At 38.6% G+C, this 21713-nt stretch overlaps 1 protein-coding gene across 1 annotated transcript in view; it reads left to right on the top strand.

The window, feature by feature from the left end:
• The window catches only part of LOC104907745 (plant intracellular Ras-group-related LRR protein 6), a 29727-nt gene extending 10316 nt beyond the window's left edge, over positions 1-19411 (top strand). Inside the window, exons 12-21 of the mRNA XM_010696722.4 lie at positions 148-208; positions 296-363; positions 474-544; positions 2068-2205; positions 7457-7561; positions 7704-7828; positions 7942-8038; positions 10231-10305; positions 18535-18590; positions 18936-19411. Of these exons, the coding sequence (XP_010695024.1) occupies positions 148-208; positions 296-363; positions 474-544; positions 2068-2205; positions 7457-7561; positions 7704-7828; positions 7942-8038; positions 10231-10305; positions 18535-18590; positions 18936-19002 (863 nt within the window). The 3' untranslated portion in view covers positions 19003-19411. The remainder of the gene's footprint in view (positions 1-147; positions 209-295; positions 364-473; positions 545-2067; positions 2206-7456; positions 7562-7703; positions 7829-7941; positions 8039-10230; positions 10306-18534; positions 18591-18935) is intronic.
• Positions 19412-21713: the final 2302 nt, after the last annotated feature.

Here is a 21713-nt window from a genome sequence, read left to right as displayed (position 1 = left end):
ATTTATGCCGTGCTTATGGCCTGATGAAACACGGATTAGTTTCTGTTCTTTTCGGATTAGTTAATTCTGGGTGGAAGCTCGTGTTGTTGGAGGGTCTGTTAGTATTTTTGCTGTAATTCTAATGAATGCTGCATCAATGTTGTTCAGGTTCGATGATAAGTTTGAAAAAGCTTGTACTCATTGGAAATCCAATGCGCACCATTAGAAGGTTTGATGTTGGTGATTTCTATGTTGTAGTTATTATGATTTTGTTCTTAATGAATAATATACGAAGGACAATCTTTTCTTTTGACAGCTCATTGGTATCTGGACCAACAGCTGCTTTATTGAAGTATCTTCGAAGTAGACTTCCTTCTGCACAAGGTATAATCTCTCTTTTGACTTGTTTGAAAATCCTTGGTTTTTCTGACACAATAATTTCCAACACAGTTGAAGTATTCCTTTACTGTACTGATGATAATATTCTGATGTAGAGGCTGAAGCATCAACTTCAACTAAAGATGATATGGTGGCTATGGCAGCTCGATTGTCTATCACCTCAAAGGTAGCCGGCTTATTTTGAATATTGACAGTGTTCAGTTTTTAAAGTTGCATCTGAACTTGAAGCCGGATCATCTGTAGCTTTAATTAGGATTGTTATATGTAAAGATAGTAATAATATGTGTATTGCTTTATTATTATAAGAAGTATATCATCTTATATTCTTATTATTTTGTGCTGTCAAATGTTCTGTTCTGCAGTGCCTGTTAGGTTCTGTATACCCCCCTTAGCTTTGATTTAAAAATTTCTGGAGCTTGAATGGAATTGAATTTCTACTGGAGTGTTTATCATCACCATATGCTAGCGCTGCCACTTCTCTGTTCACCCAAAAATTAGGACAGCAAACTCTATCGATAATAGAAGTACAAGGCAGTGGAGAAATGTCCTTGCAAAGGATATCTAACACATGCTGATGAACTTAAGGCCTAGCAGAATGAATATTCTTTGGTGAATGCCTCCCTCCTCGTTTTCACTTTTCTAGATGAGTAATGTTCTCCTTTTCCAACGTTTTATAAGATAAAAACTGGAGAATAGGGACACTCTCTCCGTTTAGATTTTATGACGACTAAATTCAGGATGAAGTCGACAGTAGAAAGATTCAGCATGTTTTCTTGTTGCCTTAAAATTGTTACTTGCCTTATTGTATGGGTTAAGCTGTTGTTGTAAGCATCCCACCTCATTTTTCTATCGTTCAGAGCATTGGTGCTCTTATTAGACGAATGTCCATATTAGAACTTTGTTATGGTGCATGCTAGCAAGATGTAGTGAGATGTCTCTACAATAAGCTGTGTTGATCATTGATCACCTGCCGCAGTTCCAACTTATCATTGTGACATATCGCTAGCCTGATGAACGAAAAGTTGAATGATCTCTCTCTGATGGAGATGAAAATGTACAGTTAGAGGTGCGATCAGCCACAAGATATGAATAGCTCTTGGTTAGGATGAAAACTGTTGCTCCTATGAATCTGAGGGTAGATACGTAACTTTGACCTTACCGTCGAGTCCGTAGGGTGTTGAACTCTTATTAGGAGACAGTTGCCAGCAGGAAAAGGTCAAGTTGTGACAGAAGAAAGAGAGAATAAGTATTCTTGAAAAGGGGCTCTGTAATATGCCTAGCTGCGCTGATAGGTAGTTCAATAATAAAGGTAAATGATCCATGAGGCTACTAATTCTTGAAGCATAGTGCTTTGTAGATTAACTGTTCAGAGTTGAAGATTTCCTCTTTTCTTCTTCACACATTGCTGACTTGCCTTGGTTGTTCCAATATGAATCTTGACCCTAGGACAAACACTTTGGGATGAAGGGTGTATTAGGTTCTCTATTTATTTGACTTGTATCTTGAAGGTTTGTAAGTGGTTGAACTAAAAACTTGGAAGTTGGAGGTGATTGGTTGTGAGTGAGGGGATATATTTTTTATGGTTTAGATATCTATCTGGTGACTCCAGTTGCAGTATGAAGTTGTTTCGCATTATTATTATATATCAATCTGAAATTTCTACTTAACATATAAATTATCTACGTTCAGGAACTTTCACTTGGAGGTATGGACTTGACTTCAGTCCCTTCAGAGGTCTGTTCTTCAACTCAAACAACAAAAGTTGATCTTTCGAGGAATTCAATTGAAGAGCTTCCTGTTGCACTGTCAGCCTGTTCTTCGCTTGAGGTTAGTTCTGTGTATTATTGGAGGGTTGTTAAGTAAATTTTAAGACTCATCCTCTCTACCAAACAGGAAAATGCTTCATGGTTGTGGAAACCAACTCAAGGATCGATTTCTTGAATTTATAGTTAGAGGTCCAAATTATGCCAGGCTATCCTCCGAAACACAAATTATTTCTTTTGGAGAAGTTCCCAATCACTTTTATAATCTTTTAGTTTGGGGCTTTCGGTTAATTTAAAGGAGTTGCAAATCACGAACATATATTGTTGAGCTGTTGCTGAACAGCTTAAGGAATTATGTGACTGAAGCTTAATTTAGGCTATGTTTAGTTCACCTGAAATTTTCTGATCCGAACTTATCTGATCCGATCCGAACTTATTTTTTCTGATTTGATCTGATTTACAAGATCTTATCTTTTAGATTTTTCTCAATATATAAGAAAAAATAGTCATGTGGGGTCTTGTTTGATTCGTCTCAATGAGTACTTTATTAATATTCAATTATTATAATTTTTACTAATATGTAATGAAAGATATTTAGTAGTAATAATGATTTTTAAATATAAGCATGATCTGAACTGATCTGATCTGAACTTATTTTTTCTGATCTGATTAGATCTGTAATAAGCAAAAATAAGGTGAACTGAACATAGCCTTAGATAAAAGAACCTTCGGTGATAAGAATGGTGAAGGACTACAATAGAAATTGACAAGAGCACTTTATAACTAATGTGACAAATTGCATGCCATTGAAAATGTACATCATTATGCAATAAATGAAAATGACACATTTATTAGAGATCACGATCTTGGTTAAAGGAAAATAAAAACTCGGTACCGTCTGCTTAGAAAATAAATGAATATATTTGAATTACAAATATAAAAATTGCTCTAGTGACTCCGTAAAAGCTTTTCCTTGGGTAGCGTGGGGGTTATGATGCTCAGACTTGTCACTGAGCTATATGTGCTGACATGACATCCTGGCGTGGTCCGCGTGGATTCAGGCTACAAATTGACTGGCAAGAAGAAAATAGAATTGCTATACTTGCATAAAAAGAACATCTTCCTATAATATACTTGCTCCGTTCCTAAATAAGTGTTACGTTGAGTAAATTGACGCTATTATCAACTAACTTTCACTCTATTTTCTCGCTATTATGTAAAGAAAAACATAGTCAAGTGGGATCTTGTTAGATTCATGTCAATGTATACTTTCAAAATATCAACTTTTTAAAATTTTAACTTGTGCACAAATAAAGATATTAATGATTAAAGAAGTGCATTAGGTTACGTGAATAGTGAATGTAACACTTATTTAGGAACGGAGGAAGTATGTGATACCATAATCTTTGATTTAATCTGAAAATGTCATCAATTTTGAACCCTAGGTCTGAAAAGCAATGCATCAGTTCATGTGGAAATGGGATGGAACATTATGGATTTATGGTGCTCTCTTCGCTCTAAGAAAAGAAAAGAAAAAGGTCTAATAAGACTTTAAGATTAGATCAGATAAGTTCAAATAAGTTCTCATAAGGTGTGCGAATTACTTTAGATAAGTTCCAACAAGAGATTCTAAAATAAGCTTCAATAAGTTCCAATAAGGTTTAATAAGCTCAAATAAGTTCTAACAAGTTCCCAAAAAGTTCAGATAAGTTTAGGAAAAATAAGGTGAAGAGAACAAACCCTTACTTGCTGAGAGAGGCAACCCTTAATGTGGTATCGTTGTCTCTCGTCAGTCATTAATGATTAATGTTGCTTAGTTTACGGAGATGTGATGGGTTTTAAAATATATACCACAAGTGCACGGTGTCTGTTTAGCAGAAACTGGCAAATACGGGTCAATCCACGGGGAGAGGAATTCTATAGATTTATGCTTAATTATTTAACTACTTCAAGAGAGGAAGAGAGGAAATTGATTGAGGAATTAATAACTAAACTAGAACACAAAAGGATGTAAGTTTAACAAATAATCAAAAACTTAGGGCAATCGATCAGTTCACCATGCTTATACCAATTTAATCACTATCATATAGTTCAACAAGTAGGTTCGAATAATTAGAGTATTTCGTTAATCCTATGGTCGGGTATTAACAACTCTTAGATTAACATATGCCAGTACGATCGCTCAACATAATCAAACCTACCTATTGTAACAAGCCTATAATGAATACGATCTTTCGATTCTAACTCCTATTAGCTAAACATAACTCATGATATTGCGCAATTATATGAATAAAACAATCATAACAAATCAATAGGAATTATTCTAATTCAATCAAAATATCGAAGAACTTTAAACGACAATAAAAAAATTATAAACATGGCTTCCCTCTCTAAGCCTTAGAAAAAGACTACTCACTCATCATGATAGTAATAAACTCAATAAACATCATTCAAGTAAAAGAATTCATTGAATTAAACAAAGTAAAGAGGAATACCGAATGATTGAAGAACAATGAAAACGAAATCAACGATCTCTATAATCTTCAAAGGCAGGAGTTAATACAAAGCTAGAGAGAGAAAACTAAGTGTTTAGACCTAAAAACGCAGAATATAAGATAGTCTTATCGAAAATACTAAAAACCTATTTGTACTTTTTACAAAACCGGCTAAAAAAGGCAAAAATTCCTGAAAAACCGCTCGGTCGACCGGACGAAATCCGCCCGGTCGGTCGACAGTGATTGAAAACTATGACAAAAGAGGAAAATCCGCCCGGTCGGGCGCGTAAGCAGTTTTGGCCTTTTGGTCGCCCGGTTGGCTGGGCGAATTAAACATGCTATCAGGTCTCTTTCGTGGCTCGCCCGGTCGGGCCAAACCCCCCGGTCGACCGGGCGAGTGGTTTCTCATTTTTTTTTCCTTGCAATCTCCCGGATCTTCTTTGGACCTTATGTGATCATTGGACTCCTGTTTCGCAACTCAAATAAAGGAACCAAACGCCTAATCTGCACCAAAAACAGGTAACACACGAAAACAACTCCAAACACATCAAATCACACGAGAAACGAGCTCAAACCGACTATCAAAACTAAGGGGATAGGAGTAAATAATCGATATATGCGACAAATCAGGTGAGTGGGAGGCCTCCAATTGTGCTGACGTATGCAAGACGAAGGAAAAAGGGTAATATAAGGGAGGAGGAGACAGATAACTAAAAGTGGTTATATTGGGGTGAGGTGGCAGCACTGGTGTCAGAAGGGAGGAATAATTCTGTGGTAGTGGACTATAAAAGCGTGAGAAGTAGGAAGAGAGAGGTTATCCAGAAAATTGTAGCGAGTGTCTTGCTTGGGAGAGTCTTGGCCTCTCGAATGCCATGCCTATCTTGTAATTAGTTTCAGATTTCAATCAAATTATTCTCTCTGTTTTAGCTGAATTCTTCCATTGTCAATTGCATTTCCTGTTATAGCTTGCTTGTGAGGTTGTCCAAATCCAGTTTATTACAATATATAATACACATCAAGATGCATGATGTACGGCTGGCTGGTTGCTGCCTTGAGCGACTGAATGCTGTGGTCTGCTTTAAACCATGCACTGAAGAGTGAAGGTAAGAGGAGGTTTTTTTGGGTAGTGGGGAGGATGTATACTGGTCAAGAAAGTAACTTTGCCCTTTCTCTTTCCTTTACTACCGTTGCTTATACTTCCTTTTTCTAAAGAGGAAGTTACTGGAAGAAGGAAATTAAGCTTGCTAAAAAATAGGAGATTTTGACTACAATAATCCCACCTTTGCTTCTTTAAATAGGCCCGCCTCTTGATAAATTAACAATAATCCCAATTTTGGGCGTTATCTTCCCCAGTTGATCCAAACCCTTATGTAACCATTGAAGCAGAAAATTATGACACTTGTCACTGTCTAATTGTCAACCGTTTATTATTGAAAAAATAGCCTACCTCCTCAACTCTCTTTTCTCCTCTCCATTCTTCCTCCGACCTCCTCCACTCATCTTTGCTGCCAAAGAACCACTGTCATATCTCGGTGGCCTATATTATCACTAAATTGTGCTGGGAGTTTTTCAACATCAATGAAGGGTCATTGCTGTCAATATTTTCTAAAGATAGTACTTCCTCTAGTTCTTTAGTTGCAACAACTTAACTTATGTACTATTCACATATTCTACTTAGATCATCTTTGCTGATTTATAGTTCATACGCAAGGGAAATCATAGCCATTGGGTTCTTTCTTGATTCACCTCAACATATATTTTCAAGAAATGAACTTCCTATTATTTTTACTTATAAAATAATCAAGGATATTCATGATCAAAGTGTTGTATTATCAAGCGTGAAAGTCAAATGGTTGCAACTAGAAAAGAACGAAGGAAGAACTATCAACTTTATATATCTTGAATACAAAAGTTCAACAATAGATAGGCAAATGACTCCCCACACAAAATGACATAATGACATGTTGAATGGGAGTCATCATTGAATCCAGAAAGCAATTCAAAAATATCGACTCCCTACATAAATCCAAAATATATGGCAATATAGTCAACCCTTGTCTTCGCTTATGGAGCAATAATTACTAATTAGTATTATCCTTGATTTTTGTTGATTAGATCATGAGTGATTCTATGCTCAGTGCCCCTTTGAGGTTGAGATTGTGTTGATTTTACCCTTAGCCTCCTATTGTGAATGAGTTACATCAATTTGCATCTGTAATACATTCTCTGATTAGTTATCCAAGAAACAAAAAAAAAAGTCAAGGTTGCTAAAAGAACCCAACTCACCATTACTGAACATGACTCCATAAAGTACCAATTACGTCCCTCCCTACCTCATGTCCTCTTTTCAACATCATCCACTCTCTCCTCCTTCAGTTACACCATTTATGTGTAACTATTTACATGAAGCAGTATAAAAGGCTTTGTTTTGTGCGAAGTGGTGGTCCTTGCTTCAGACATATTGCATGAAGTCTTGTACTTTCACAAAACCGAATTTTGGCATTTTTTTATGTGTGATTCTTAGTTGTTTTGGTTAAATTATAAGCCACAAAATCCAATGCAATATATGTCAAATTTATATGCTCTTGTCACAAGAAAAACACTTACCCCAAAATTTAGCTGATTTAAGGATTTGCAAGGCATGGTGAGAGGGCAATGGAAAGAGGAATCGGATATAAATAATAAATGGGAGGGGGCCATGTTTAGTTTTAAGGTTACATCTAGGACTCACAGAAAAAATTGGAGGTCCATCAATTGCATAATAAACGTGATGAATGTGCAAGTATTATGTAGCTTCTGCTAACTGATTCAAATATGCAGGTTTTGCTTTTATCCAGGAACAAGATAAGGGATTGGCCAGGGGAAGTTTTGAAGTCACTTCCAAATCTTACATGTTTAAGGCTAGACAGTAATCCTCTTAGTCAGGTAAAATATTGCTGTCTCTATCAATTCTAGGAGTATTTCCTTGCTTTACTTTGCATGCCAATTCTAGTCCTCTATATTTTTATTAATTGTGTTTCCTTCTGTGAGTCTTTCATCTAAAGTTTTGCTTGCCCACTTTCATCAGATTCCAACGAACGGTTTTGAAGCTGTCCCCAGACTCCAAATTCTAGACCTTAGCGGTTGTGTAGCTTCATTACCTGACAATACTGCCTTTGCTAGTTTACCACATCTGCAGGAGCTTTACCTCAGGTTCTGTATGATTATGCATGTCCATTTGCTTCACTGTCTCTTCAAGTTTTACTCTAGGTCAAGTTGACTTCTCATCCATGCTATTTGTTCTGTGTATTTATGCTGCTGAACAGGCGAGTACAGTTGCATGAAGTCCCGTCAGATATTTTGAGGTTGCAGAAGTTGCAGATTCTTGACCTAAGTCAAAATTCACTCCGTTCCATTCCAGAGGTAATGAAGATGATTATTTGGTGGGATGGTTTCCAACTTCTGACATTCCAAGATAACATGCCCTCTATGAGGTCGATTTTGTGACACTGTTTTTTCATTAACCTGCTTCTGGGGAATTTTTTTACAAAATCATTTATGTGACCAATATTTTCTGGTAATTAAAAGTATTTTGACAGAAAACCATGAAAATACAAGATGGCACTGTTCATAAATTCTACTTTGACCATCTTGTATTATTTATATATTAGGGAAAGCATAGTCATGTTGGATCTTATTGGATTTGTCGATATATATTTTCAAAATATCAACTTTTTATAATTTTTACTGATACCTAATTGAAGATATAATTGTTCAAAGTTGTGCGTTGGCAAACGTGCAAAGAGCAAATGGTAGAACTAAAAAAACGGAGGAAGTATTTTTAAGACTCTCTCTATTCCATTCTATCTGCCACACACTTTTTGCACAACTTTAATGAAATTGAAGAGAGAGAGAGAGAGAGAGGGGGGGGAGAGGGAGAGGGAGAGGGAGGGGGGGGGGCAAAAGATAAATAGAAAAAATTTATTGAAAAGTTACGTGGAGAATAAATCCAGTCAACCCACAAAAGAAACTGTGGCAAATAAAGTTGGACATTGAGAGTAGTTAGGATTGAGTTATTCGAAAATAAAGTAGTTTGTACAAGTAGCTTTGTGTTAACTGTAATTGACATGAAAATACCATGTTTATTGTTATATTCAATTAATCTAAATTAATTTATCTGTACTATATGTTTCGGAGAAACAAAGGTGGATCAGTCATGTAAAAGAAGGTAACCTACATTATGGTTTGTGGTGCTAATAAAGTAAAAAGTATAATCGGCAGTTGAAAAAATAGAACAATAAATTATATCCTACTTTAATCCTCTTTGCTATATTCCATAGAAGATTATCTGCATGAATGAAGATTATGTACCATCATCATCACGTTAGCATCATGCTATTTCACTAATACAACAAACATAAAACCTGAAAATTCAAACTAAATTCTTATCAAAGGAGATAAATAAAAGGAATCAAGATTAGATAGTGAGGTTTGACTCTAGACAACAACTACGCAAACCCAACACGAAAATGGCAGATTTTTAAACCTACTCAAGTAAATGGGCTGAATTGCTGAACGAAATGACGTCCAATTAATGGGTCAGGTTAGGGTTGATATTTTGAACTCGAAAATCACTTGCTTTAATTTGTTTGACCCATTTATGCACGTGTCCGTATAAAAAGGGTATATGTGAAAATTGACTTGGAAACATACATCACAAGAAGCTTTACACATGGATCATAGTAATTTAAAAAGGGCTTCTAAACAAGTGCTTTATGATGTTCAACTTTTGTCCAAACAATGAAATTCTAATTTAAAAATGATAATAGAAAATAAATGGGGGAAGCGAGTCAAGTTCAAGTAACTTGTTTCCTGACTTGTTCAATATCAACAGACATGAGCCCTAAGCCCCTAAAACATGACTTGTCAGAACGTCAAGATTATGGTAAATTAATGAATCACGACTTGTCTGATATACCAGAGATCTCCTCTCTTCTTTTAGACATCACAGAAACCAGGCTCCCATGCCAACTTTTTCTCCTTTCTCCTTGTGAAATAGAGGTTGAGAAAGACAATCTAGAGTAAAAATTAAGAGTGAAGCATGGAAGGAGGACTGGAAAAGGAGAGGATAGAAGAAAGTTAATAATCAAGAATTAACAAAACTGTTTAATTGTGTGCTACAATTATTATCTATGGGTTAAAAGAGAGATGAGATGGGATGAGAGGTATCAGTGACAGGTGGGAGGGATATAGCCATGTGAGAATTTAAGAATTTGATTCTGAGTTTAGAAAGTCAATAATTAAGAAATGTTAATGAAAGAAAAGGTAGCCTTAAGGAACATGAAAAAACCCAATTATGAAGCAATAACAGTCATTTAAATTGAAAGATCAGCTCAAGAAGCATGATTGTTTGGACTTGATGTTTGAATTGCTATATTATATATGCTAGACTTACTTATAGTATTATTGTACATATGTGTTTGTAGCCCTTTTTCTTTATCATGCTATCTTGGAGAAACTTATAATTTATACTCAGCAAAATGTATCGCAGGTAATGTGTTTTTGTTTTAATTTATTCATGTGATTCAGAGAAATTATTACTTTTTTACTTGCAGGGGTTCCAAAATCTATCTTCATTGAATGAACTAGACCTTTCAGATAACAGCATTACATCATTGCCACCGAAGCTTGTAAGTCTTAAAACCCTATGTTTTCAGATTTAGGTGAACACAAATTTATCGTTAGAAAGTCATACTCAATGAGTCCTTGAGAAGAGATCAAGAGAGTCCTTTTTTCAACTGAGTGAAGATGAGAGAGCTGGAGCTATTCATCTGACAAATCAACTCATAAGAAAATAAGTTTTGTTATTTCATTTATGATTGGATGGAGGGCATTAGAAACGATATGAAGAAACTAGGTTTGCATACTTGATAGAAGAGAGTACAAGGCACATGATTCGTGTAAATACCACACACTCATGCACCCGACCCCATATTAACGGGATTATGGCTTTGATGTTGTTGTTGTTCCAAGTTCTAAGTACCATATACTACCTTCACTCCAAAAAGAATGCAACACTTGCATATGGCACGGAGGTTTAGTAGGGAGTTGGTTGTGGGGAATTGTGTTAATATTTTTGTTAAAGTTAGGAGAGGGAAGACTTGTTTAGTGTAAGTGATCCCATGTGTAGGTATATCTTTTTTCATATATAAAAGTGTTGCATTAAATTAATTAACTACCAAAAAAGAAAAGTGTTGCTTTAATTTTGGAGCGGATGAGATATATGAGTCTCTTGCCTAAGGGATTCCTTCCTCATATGCATAGATGTATAATATGTAGGGGAAGTGAGAAGTGCATGTTGTGCAATTTCTCCTTCTATCTGAGAGACAGTTTTTCATGATCTTGAATTGAAATTTTTTCTTATAAATGAAAGAAGGATCATCCTTTCGATGTTCTTGGAATATTTATTTGGTCATTTAGAACATATAGCAAATCCCAAGTTTGTTATGGACAATTGGACAGTTGAGAAATTTGAACTAGTATTTATATTGGATATCTTCTATATGATAGTAATTCATGAAAAAGTGCTACAAGATACGGTACTGCAACTCGTTTTTATGGATCTGAATTCATTAGTATGGAAGGTTTTCTTCAATTAAGTTTGTGAGAGGGTAAGAAAAAATGTGATCTCTTTGGAAAAGGGACATTGTCCAATGTAAGTATGTAACCCTAAGATTTGCAAGTCTCAAACTAAGTGTTTCTGGATTATGTTAAGGTAACCCGAGGTCACTATGTTCTTCCCAAAGTACCTCCTCAGTGACTTACTATTATTGGAAGCTCAACACCTCTTTTGGAAAAAGAGAACTTCCCCTATTGTTGTCTTTCTCTTTCGCTTCCGTTTTCTTTTTATGATGTTGTGATACCATGTATCTGCAAGAAATCAAAATGGGCCTATTGCTAGACCTCTAATTACCTACATCAGGAGGGGAAAAAGGGGCACTCACAACAAATCGCCACATCACTCCTTGCCACATCACAGTTAGTTATCTGCAAAAAAAGGATATTCTCTGATAATTGCTGCCATCTCTGACAGTTGGTTATTGTAAATATATGTGAAGGAGGCTATAAATAAGAGTAGAAAAGGGGGAAGAGGATATCTGAATTTTGTAGTGGAGAGAATATTTCATTGGAGAGACCTCACCTCTCGAAGAGTGAGGGTTGTAATTGATATTTGCTACTCTGGTTTTATCAATACAACTATTATCCTTAGGTTCCATTAAATTTTCTTGTTAATTTCTTGCTGTGAGTTGTTGGTTTCCAGCAAACTTGGTATCAGAGCAAGGTTTGTCACAGCATAAAATGGCCCCAACTCAACAGCAACGCCTGGAAATTCTAGAAGAAGGGCTCACCGGAGTCCAGGCTACAGTGAGTGAGCTGGTGAACTCACAACAGGCCTTGGTGGAGAAGCTCTCTGCCAACCTGGATGAAGCTTCGCAGAGACTCGAAGGGCGGGTAACACGGGCGCGTGAGACCCAGGATGCGTTGATTTCTCAGATGAGAGAGGATCAACGAAAATTCCAGGCAGAGATGAAGGAGACTCTGTTGTCTCTAAGGAATACCTCCCCACTGTCAACGGAAACCATGGCTGGGTTTCCAAATCATAGGGAGAAGGAGATCCAGAACAATGGAGGTGGAGAGGAAGGGGTCATGGAGGATGGAATTTTTGGAAGAGGGACGACAGACAGGTGGCGGCACAAGCGCCTGGATCTGCCGACTTTTGATGGTACCAACCCAGACGGTTGGATTCTTAGAGCAGAACGTTTCTTCAAATTTTACCGCCTCGACCCAGCGGAGATGCTAGAGGCAGCGGTAGTGGCGTTAGACGGAGATGCCCTCCTCTGGTTCCAGTGGGAACATGGACGAAGACCGATTTACCGTTGGGAGGAGTTAAAAGGGCTCCTTCTTCGACAATTTCGTCCTGCTGGAAACGGCACCTTGCATGAGCAGTGGCTGGCTCTGAGTCAGGGAGAGACCAGCGTGGTAGAATTCCGGCGGAATTTCATTCAACTCATGGCACCATTAACGGGGATCCCTGAAGAAATAGCAAGGGGTCAATTTTTGATTGGGCTTAATGACGATATCCAAGCTGAGGTACGTTTACACAAACCTAGGACCCTAGAAGCTGTGATGGAATTAGCCTTAAGAGCAGAAGAAAAACTGGGCCGCTACAAAACATTTGGGCCCAGTGTAAACCTTCATAAAACTTATAACCCTAATTCATCTTATTACTTGAAAAACACCCAGCCCACTAACCATTACTCAAAAAACACCCAGCCTACAACCCATTACTCAAAACTAATCCAACCCACACTGTCCACAACTCAATTTCAGGCCCGAACCACAAAATATCCTTCTCATACGTCGTTCTCACCTCGATCCACCCAGACCTTACCAGTAGCCAAACCAATGGGGGAAATCCGGCGACTCAGTGAGTCCGAGCTTCAGCAAAAACGAGAGAGGGGGCTATGTTTTCGATGTGATGAGAAATGGCACCCTGGCCATCGTTGCCGGAAAAAAGAGTTAAGTGTTCTTCTCACATCTGAGGATGATGACAACCCTGGCGAATTGACAGAAGCAGCGACTATGGCAGAGGAGTATTATGACCCACCTCCTGCCAGCTTGCAAACGGAAATTTCCTTAAATTCCGTGTTGGGAATTGACACCCCACAAACCTTGAAGCTTCGGGGAACAGTAAACCACCAGGAGGTGGTGGTTATGGTGGACCCGGGGGCCACACATAATTTTATTTCCCTTATAACTATCCAGAAGTTGGGCCTTCCCATCACTCCCACACAAGGTTTTGGGGTAACGTTGGGAACAGGTGAAGCTGTCCATGGCCAGGGAGAGTGCAAATCAGTTCTTCTCCATCTACAGGGCATTGATATAATTGAGGACTACCTACCGCTGAATCTAGGTAATTCTGATCTCATTTTGGGCATTCAATGGTTAGCTAAATTGGGTACTATGTCGGCTAATTGGAAAACGCAAGTGCTGAAATTTCGTATTGGCCATGAATCCATCACCCTAAGAGGAGACCCTTCCCTTGGTAGGTCATTGATCTCCCTCAAGGCTATGATGAGAACCTTAGCCAAAGAAGGTGGGGGGTTCTTAGTAGAGTTGAACAGAATGGAAACCTCACTACCACAAAAAAGTGATGCCATACAACCACTGTCTTCTGCCCCAACCTACCTCCAAAACACCCTTACAGCTTATCACAACGTTTTCTCCATGCCTACTGGCCTCCCCCCTATTAGGGGCCATGAGCACTCCATTCGCCTGAAGGACGGCACTGACCCTGTAAGTGTTCGCCCGTATAGATACCCCCAAATTCAAAAAGATGAAATTGAGCATCTCATTGAGGACATGCTTCAGGCAGGAATTATCAGACCATCTACTAGTCCGTTTTCTAGCCCTGTCTTACTAGTTAAAAAAAAAGATGGTTCGTGGCGATTTTGCGTGGATTATAGGTCCTTGAACAAATCCACAGTGCCAGACAGGTACCCCATACCCATCATCGATGAGCTTCTTGATGAGCTCAAAGGAGCCTCCATTTTCACCAAACTTGACCTTAAATCCGGTTACCACCAAATCCGTATGAGTGCTGGTGATGAACACAAAACAGCTTTTCGTACTCACCAAGGTCACTATGAATTTTTAGTGATGCCCTTTGGGCTCACTAATGCCCCGGCCACATTCCAATCCCTTATGAATGAAGTTTTCAAACCCTTTCTTCGTAAATTCGTACTTGTTTTCTTCGATGACATCCTCATCTATAGCCCAAATACCGAGCTCCACAAAGAACACCTTGCCCTTGTCCTAAACCAACTCCACAAACACCACCTCTTTGCCAACCCAAGTAAGTGTGATTTTGGAAAAACAGAAATTGCATATTTAGGGCATGTTATTACAGCAGATGGGGTTTCAGTAGACCAGGAGAAAATTCAAGCTATGCTCAGATGGCCTGTACCACAGAATTTAAAAGCTCTTAGAGGCTTCTTGGGCCTTACGGGTTACTATAGAAAATTTGTGGCTGGGTATGCGAAAATAGCTGCTCCCCTCACCCAACAGCTCAAAAAAGATAATTTTTTATGGAATGAGGAGGCAACTGCTGCCTTTGAAGCTCTGAAACAGGCCATGACATCAGTCCCTATTTTAGCCTTGCCAGATTTCACCAAGGTTTTTACGGTGGAAACCGATGCTTCAAGTTTTGGGTTAGGTGCTGTTCTATCCCAAGAAGATCATCCAGTGGCTTTTTTTAGCCAAACTTTGGGTCCCCGAGCTAAACTCAGATCCATATACGAAAAAGAGCTAATGGCCATAGTTCTAGCCGTTTTAAAATGGCGGCACTATCTCTTGGGAAGGCGCTTTGTCATTAAGACAGACCAACAAAGTCTCAAATTTCTCATGGAGCAACGAGAAATTGGGCCTGAATATCAAAGATGGGTGAGCAAACTCATGGGCTTCACCTTTGATATCATCTATAGATCCGGCTCCACCAATGTGGTGGCGGATGCCTTATCTAGGCAAGAGCACGCCAATGCTGAATTAGGTGCCCTCATCACCACCTGCCAGGTACCTTGGGAGCAGCTACAAAGGCAAATCCAGCACGACCCCTTCATTTCCCAACTGGCATCCGATATTCAAGCGGGCAAGTATGTTCCGAAAGGTTACACTTTGCTCCATGGCACCCTCCTTTACAAAGGCAGACTGGTAATTCCCAAAAATTCTTCTATAGTCTCAACACTTCTTAAAGAGTATCATGACTCTTTAGTGGGCGGACATTCTGGGGATTTGAAAACATACCAAAGGTTGGCTAGTGAGTGGTATTGGCCTGGCATGCGTCGAGATGTAGCCCAATACGTGCAGGCTTGCCACATATGTCAACAGAACAAGCATTCTTCCCTTAGTCCAGGGGGTTTACTTCAGCCACTGCCTGTTCCTAACCAAGTTTGGGAAGATATCAGTTTAGATTTTGTGGAGGGCCTCCCAAAATCGAAGGGGTTTGATACTATTCTCGTGGTGGTGGACCGACTCACTAAATATGGTCATTTCTTGTGCCTCAAACATCCATTTAATGCCCCTATGGTGGCAGGCCTTTTTGTCAAGGACATTGTCAGACTCCATGGCATGCCTACTTCAATTGTCTCAGATCGGGACAAGATTTTTCTCAGCCTGTTTTGGAAGGAAATTTTCAGGTTACAAGGCACCTCTCTACAAAGGAGCACATCCTATCACCCCCAGTCTGATGGCCAGACGGAAGTGGTGAACAAAAGTGTGGAATCCTACCTCAGATGCTTTGTTAATGGTAGGCCTGGCTCGTGGTCATTGTGGCTTCATTGGGCTGAATATTGGTATAATACCAGCTTTCACGCCGCCACTCATTGCACTCCTTTCAAGGCTTTGTATGGTCGGGACCCTCCCCATCTTATCAGATTTGTGCCTGGACAGACTGCAGTTTCTTCCCTCGAGGAGCAAATGATTGAGAGAGATGCTGTACTTGATGATCTTAAAGCCCACTTGCTTAAAGCTCAGCATAACATGAAACTCTATGAGGATGGGAAGAGGAGAGAACTCTCTTTTGAACTGGGGGACTATGCTTACCTCAAGTTGCAACCTTATCGTCAGCAATCACTGGCTTCTCGTGCAAATGAAAAACTTTCTCCAAGGTACTACGGACCTTTTAAGGTCTTACAGAAGTTTGGCTCTGTTGCCTACAAACTTGAGCTGCCTCCTGAGTCTAGGATACACCCTGTTTTCCATGTTTCGCAGCTTAGAAAGTCTGTTGGGCCACTACCTTGCTCCCCTACCATCCCTCCTCAGATCACTCCAGACCTGTTTTTGGAAGTTCAACCTGACTCTCTGCTGGATTTCAGAACTTCATGTGATCAGCACTCTTCGGGTCCCCAAGTGTTAATCAAGTGGCAGCATCTACCTGCATACGAGGCTACTTGGGAGGATTTTGACACTATTAATTCCAGATTTCCTTCCTTCCACCTTGAGGACAAGGTGGCTCTTTGGGAGCGGGGTAATGCAAGAAATCAAAATGGGCCTATTGCTAGACCTCTAATTACCTACATCAGGAGGGGAAAAAGGGGCACTCACAACAAATCGCCACATCACTCCTTGCCACATCACAGTTAGTTATCTGCAAAAAAAGGATATTCTCTGATAATTGCTGCCATCTCTGACAGTTGGTTATTGTAAATATATGTGAAGGAGGCTATAAATAAGAGTAGAAAAGGGGGAAGAGGATATCTGAATTTTGTAGTGGAGAGAATATTTCATTGGAGAGACCTCACCTCTCGAAGAGTGAGGGTTGTAATTGATATTTGCTACTCTGGTTTTATCAATACAACTATTATCCTTAGGTTCCATTAAATTTTCTTGTTAATTTCTTGCTGTGAGTTGTTGGTTTCCAGCAGTATCCCACTTTCAAACGATCTCCACGCCTACACTTCTTTGTTCTTTGATCTTGTCTCATACTCTCATGTCTCGTCCTTTCCCACTCTCTGCACTCCAACTACCCAATTATTTTTTTATCCTCAAAACTTTGGCCTCGCACGGCCTTCTATCTTTTCTCGCCGTCTTTACTTATCTTCTCTGCTCACATCTTGGAATCGTCAGCCTCCATGTTCATGGATCACTATCTTCAGACCTATCCCTTTAATTTGGGTCAAAAGCTTTAGAAATCCCGATTGTTTTATATGGGTGGTTTTTGATTGCTGATTGGTGGACTTTCAGGGGTAATTAAATCATTATATGGTTGTTCAATGCTACTCTCGGGGATAAAGTGGTACGTGCTGGACGGTGCACAGAGGTGCTAAATGGAAAATGCTTGGGTTTTGTTGTCTAATTTTGCTGTGACATCTAAAGCTTTGGACTTTGGAGTTAAGGATTTAGGCTATTCACAGCAGTGTTGGGTGGAATTTTAAGGGTGGCCAAAACAATAAATTTTGCTAGTTTTTTTTTTGGTGGTTTTAGGGTGGTCAAAGTGGTGGCTGAGGGAAATTGACAGAGGGATCAACAAAAAGAAAAGGCGAAGGGAGTTTCATGGTTTATAAGACAACTCAAAGATCATTAATAATTCAAAAGGATACTTTTATGCTATTTAGAGAGATTAGAGAAGATTGATATGGGAAGGAAACAGGCTAAAACATTCCCCTTTTGAGCCCAGCATATTTGGTCACTGGATGAGAAGTTAAGGAAATGAAAAAGGAAAAAAAAAAAGAAGAGTTGGATTTGTGACGCGTTACACTGATTTACCAATTCAAAGGATTAAGAATATTGTAGGAAGTATCGGTGGCTCGGTGCTTGGTTGCTTCCTAGTCAACCTTTCTTAAGCTGTCACAAGCCAGGGAGGAAAGAGAACACTAATAGGAGAGACATAGGCAAACAACCTAGGGAGGGGATTCTTAAACAGTATTAAGGTTTTGTCAGTAGTTGGATATCTTTGGATAAGACTCAATGGCCCCAAGGTTAACCCCAGATAATTAAAAAACAACAGGGTTTATTTGAAGATAATGCTAAATCTCTTGGGTACATCTCAATAATTCCTCCCAATCCCATCTAAGAAAAGGGATCCTTAAAATTAATAGAGCTTTAGAATTCCAATTGCGCTCATTGAAATACTTGTCATATTCCTATATTATACTTCAACATTGCATTACATGTATCATGATCTATGAGTTATGATTGACTTCCTGGCTTTCCTGATAATATCGTAATTTTGTTAAGGGTAGTTGATAATATAGTCTCGTTGACTGACTTATCAAAGAAAACTTTTACCCCTGAGATACAAAGGGTTCTATCCTAATTATAATTTGTATTAATATAATCTTCTATCATGGATTTCTGAGCAGGGGTTGCTTGAACCCAGCTTACAAGCCCTCAGACTTGATGGGAATCCTCTGAGAAGGTATGTAGCATAGTTTTTTTTCTCTCATTCTTTAGCCTCTTTTCTGTAATCATGGTGAATTTTTAATGCAAATAATCAGCTGAATGAGGAATAGTTCAATTTGATTTCTCTGTAGTTCGGGGCTGAGATACATGATCCTCACTGTAATTTTAGGCACTTTGTTGCCTATCTGAGAATCCTTGTAGGTTCATCGTAAAGGGGCTTCATTTTATATTGTTTAGAGTTGTTGGGGTGCCAGTGTTCTTGGGTAGTCTAGTCTAGCTTTTACCAAGATACCTGGTATGTTTGTGTCATATAAATGTGTTTTGAATAGAGGGAGTTAACTTGTTTGGTGTTTCCCTGCAGCATTCGGAGAACGATTTTAGACCGAGGAACCAAAGCAATTCTGAGTTACTTGAAAGACAAAATTTGAGGGTTCCTTCTGACATGGCTTCTTCATTCGATATATTGAGTGGTGGAAGGGAAGAAATTATTGATTTATTCTTTTTTTCTGCTGAAAGGTTTTCTTTGATTAGTTGATTTCTTCTTTGCTGTGTTTCTTTGTGATATATGTATAATTATAGATGATTTAGGTAAGAAGGGCTCCAAGTCCAGGGTTTGTGTTTGTGATTGAAGAGTTGCGTCATGCCTAAAAAGCTACTGTACTTTTTAGAGGTTTTGCACTACCTTGTGTGTTTTTTCCCTCTGAATTGTAAAAACTTCATTTACCAAGAGTATGCTCGACAATGTAACTGTCTAACTGAGTTTTTCAACAGCAAAGTCGAAGTTTGCTGAGAGCCATTTCTATTTTCTATACCTTAATGTGTTATAAATTTCTTCAATCGTGTTCATGGATGTTGGATTTTACTATTCAAGCGACGGATATGATTCAGTTTACGAAAACTAAAGCTATCATCAATACCGTTGCCCATTACGGTGTCACATGACACTCTTTTCATGCTTTTAATACACATGTTGATGATCTCCTTTAAGAATATTAACAATGTATAGCTACTAGGAATTAGAGGTGGTAAAAACCGACAAGTTTCGCTAATCCGACTTGAACCCAATATGACTTTAGTGGGTTTGGGTCAAAATTTTCAACCTGTTTAAGTAAGCGGTTGATTCAACAGATCCTTTTATTAAATAGGTTGGGTTAGGGTTGAACTTTTTAACATGAATTTGACATGACAACCCTTTTAATTACTATTCTACTAGTAATATAATTACTTGGGCTTAAACTAGTTAGATTATTTTTTATAAACACACAAAATATATTCGAATTTTTTCTTTGAATAATGCAAAAGTGGGTTTTAATTTCCAAAATATGCCCAAAAAAAGAAACTGATTTTTTTTTTGTTTTTGCCCACATAAACTGCTACTCACAGTAGCGGTTTATAAATATAAACCGCTACTCTGAGTAGCGGTTTATAAATCTCTTTTCAAGCCAACGAACGTGATGGTTGCATATACATCTCACTTTTTGCGTGTTTTTTGAGGGTTTTGTGGTGTTTTCTGATTTGGGTTTTTGTTCATTTTTGAAGATATTTTGTGGTTATGATGTTTTTGGGTGATGAGGTCGGGTTTCATTTGATGATGAATTTTGTGCTGTTTGATTGTTGTTTTAGAGTGAGAGAGAATGAGGCAAGAGAGAAGGAGGTGAGATGAGAATGAGTAAGGTGAGATGAAAATGAGTGAGGTGAGAGAATGCGGTGAGAAAGTGGCGCCTGGGAAATGAAGTTATGGTTTGGAAGGGGGGTTGACTGGGAGATTAAAAGTAACGGTTCATCTGCGTCGCGTGTCATGGGCCATCCAACGCACATGACTTACTAGGCCTCCAAGCATTTAAAAAATTATAAGTGGGTTGTGGGATGATCTGCATCAGATGGGTCAAGGTGTCCGACGCAAATCATCCTTTTGCAACGCATCCTCAATACGTGCGACGCAGATAACGCCTCATTTTTTTTCACTAGGATGTAGTGATGTGTGTCACACCCTCATGATGTGCGACGCATATGGTCCATATACGTCACACATAATGAGGGTGCGATACAAATAACTCGTGCCTGGTGCTTGTGCTTTGTTGTTTTGCATCGTACTCTGGCACGCATGCGACGCAAATTGGGTTTTTGCGTTATTTCACATGTTGTGCGACGCACTTGAGGGGACGCAAATTGTCCTTTTTCTACTAGTGAAAGTTCTACTATGAATTTCGTTCTCACCTTAAACCTCGCGAATCCAACAAGAAACCTGCTCTAGTATCAATTGCTCACCTTTATAGAAAGTATATGGGTCATCATAGGTTCAACCCCAAAGGGCAAGAACAATACAAAAAAAAAAACACAAATACAACACACGTAAACAAAAGTTGAGTACCAACACTCCATCTTAAATAGTAGGAACAATCAACGCAATAAATATATTCCAGGGAACAGAAGTATAACACAAATTCCCATTATATACTTATCTGTAGTTTCCCCTTTAGAAACTTTCTCTGTCAATCTAAATCCATTCAAAGCCAAAGGATTCGTATCTCATAGCTACATTAATTATATATACTCAATGTTCATAATCCTAACCTTCCAAAACAAGTTACATGATCATGACAAGTAAAACAACCATGTAAATTATGTAGACGAGAACAATGTCAAGTAGAGCTACCAAAGGTTTCATCACTGAAATCGCAAAGTAATCAAGTGACAAGTTACAAAGGTCACAACATTTGAGTATCTTAAAATATTAATAACAATTCACTGAGTACATAGTCACAAGTAATTCATCTTTGATAATCAAATACAAGGCGTGGAATAAATATCAATTATTATCATATCCAAAGATCATTCCATTAAACAAGAGTTATCAAATAATCCAAAGATAAAGTCAGAGTGGATCCGGGAGCCCCGACCGACCCACTAAATAGCAAATGATACACCCGGGATTCTCGGCCGGTCTATGATATTGTAAACCCGGGATCCCCGACCGGTTTACTAGTAATGTCAATGGCCAATAACCTATAGTGTGCACACCCCTCAACAACTCAAGCTTTTATGTAACCCGGAAGCTCCAGCTGGCCACGCTAGAGAAGAGGACGGTTGAATATCTTGCCACATGCGCGAATATCAATCAATCCAATATCTTCCCAAT

Source organism: Beta vulgaris, chromosome 4 (assembly GCF_026745355.1).
Source record: "Beta vulgaris subsp. vulgaris cultivar EL10 chromosome 4, EL10.2, whole genome shotgun sequence".
Lineage (NCBI taxonomy): Eukaryota > Viridiplantae > Streptophyta > Magnoliopsida > Caryophyllales > Amaranthaceae > Beta > Beta vulgaris.
The sequence above is the reverse complement of the archived record's forward strand: the minus strand, read 5'-3'. Positions and strand labels throughout refer to the sequence as shown.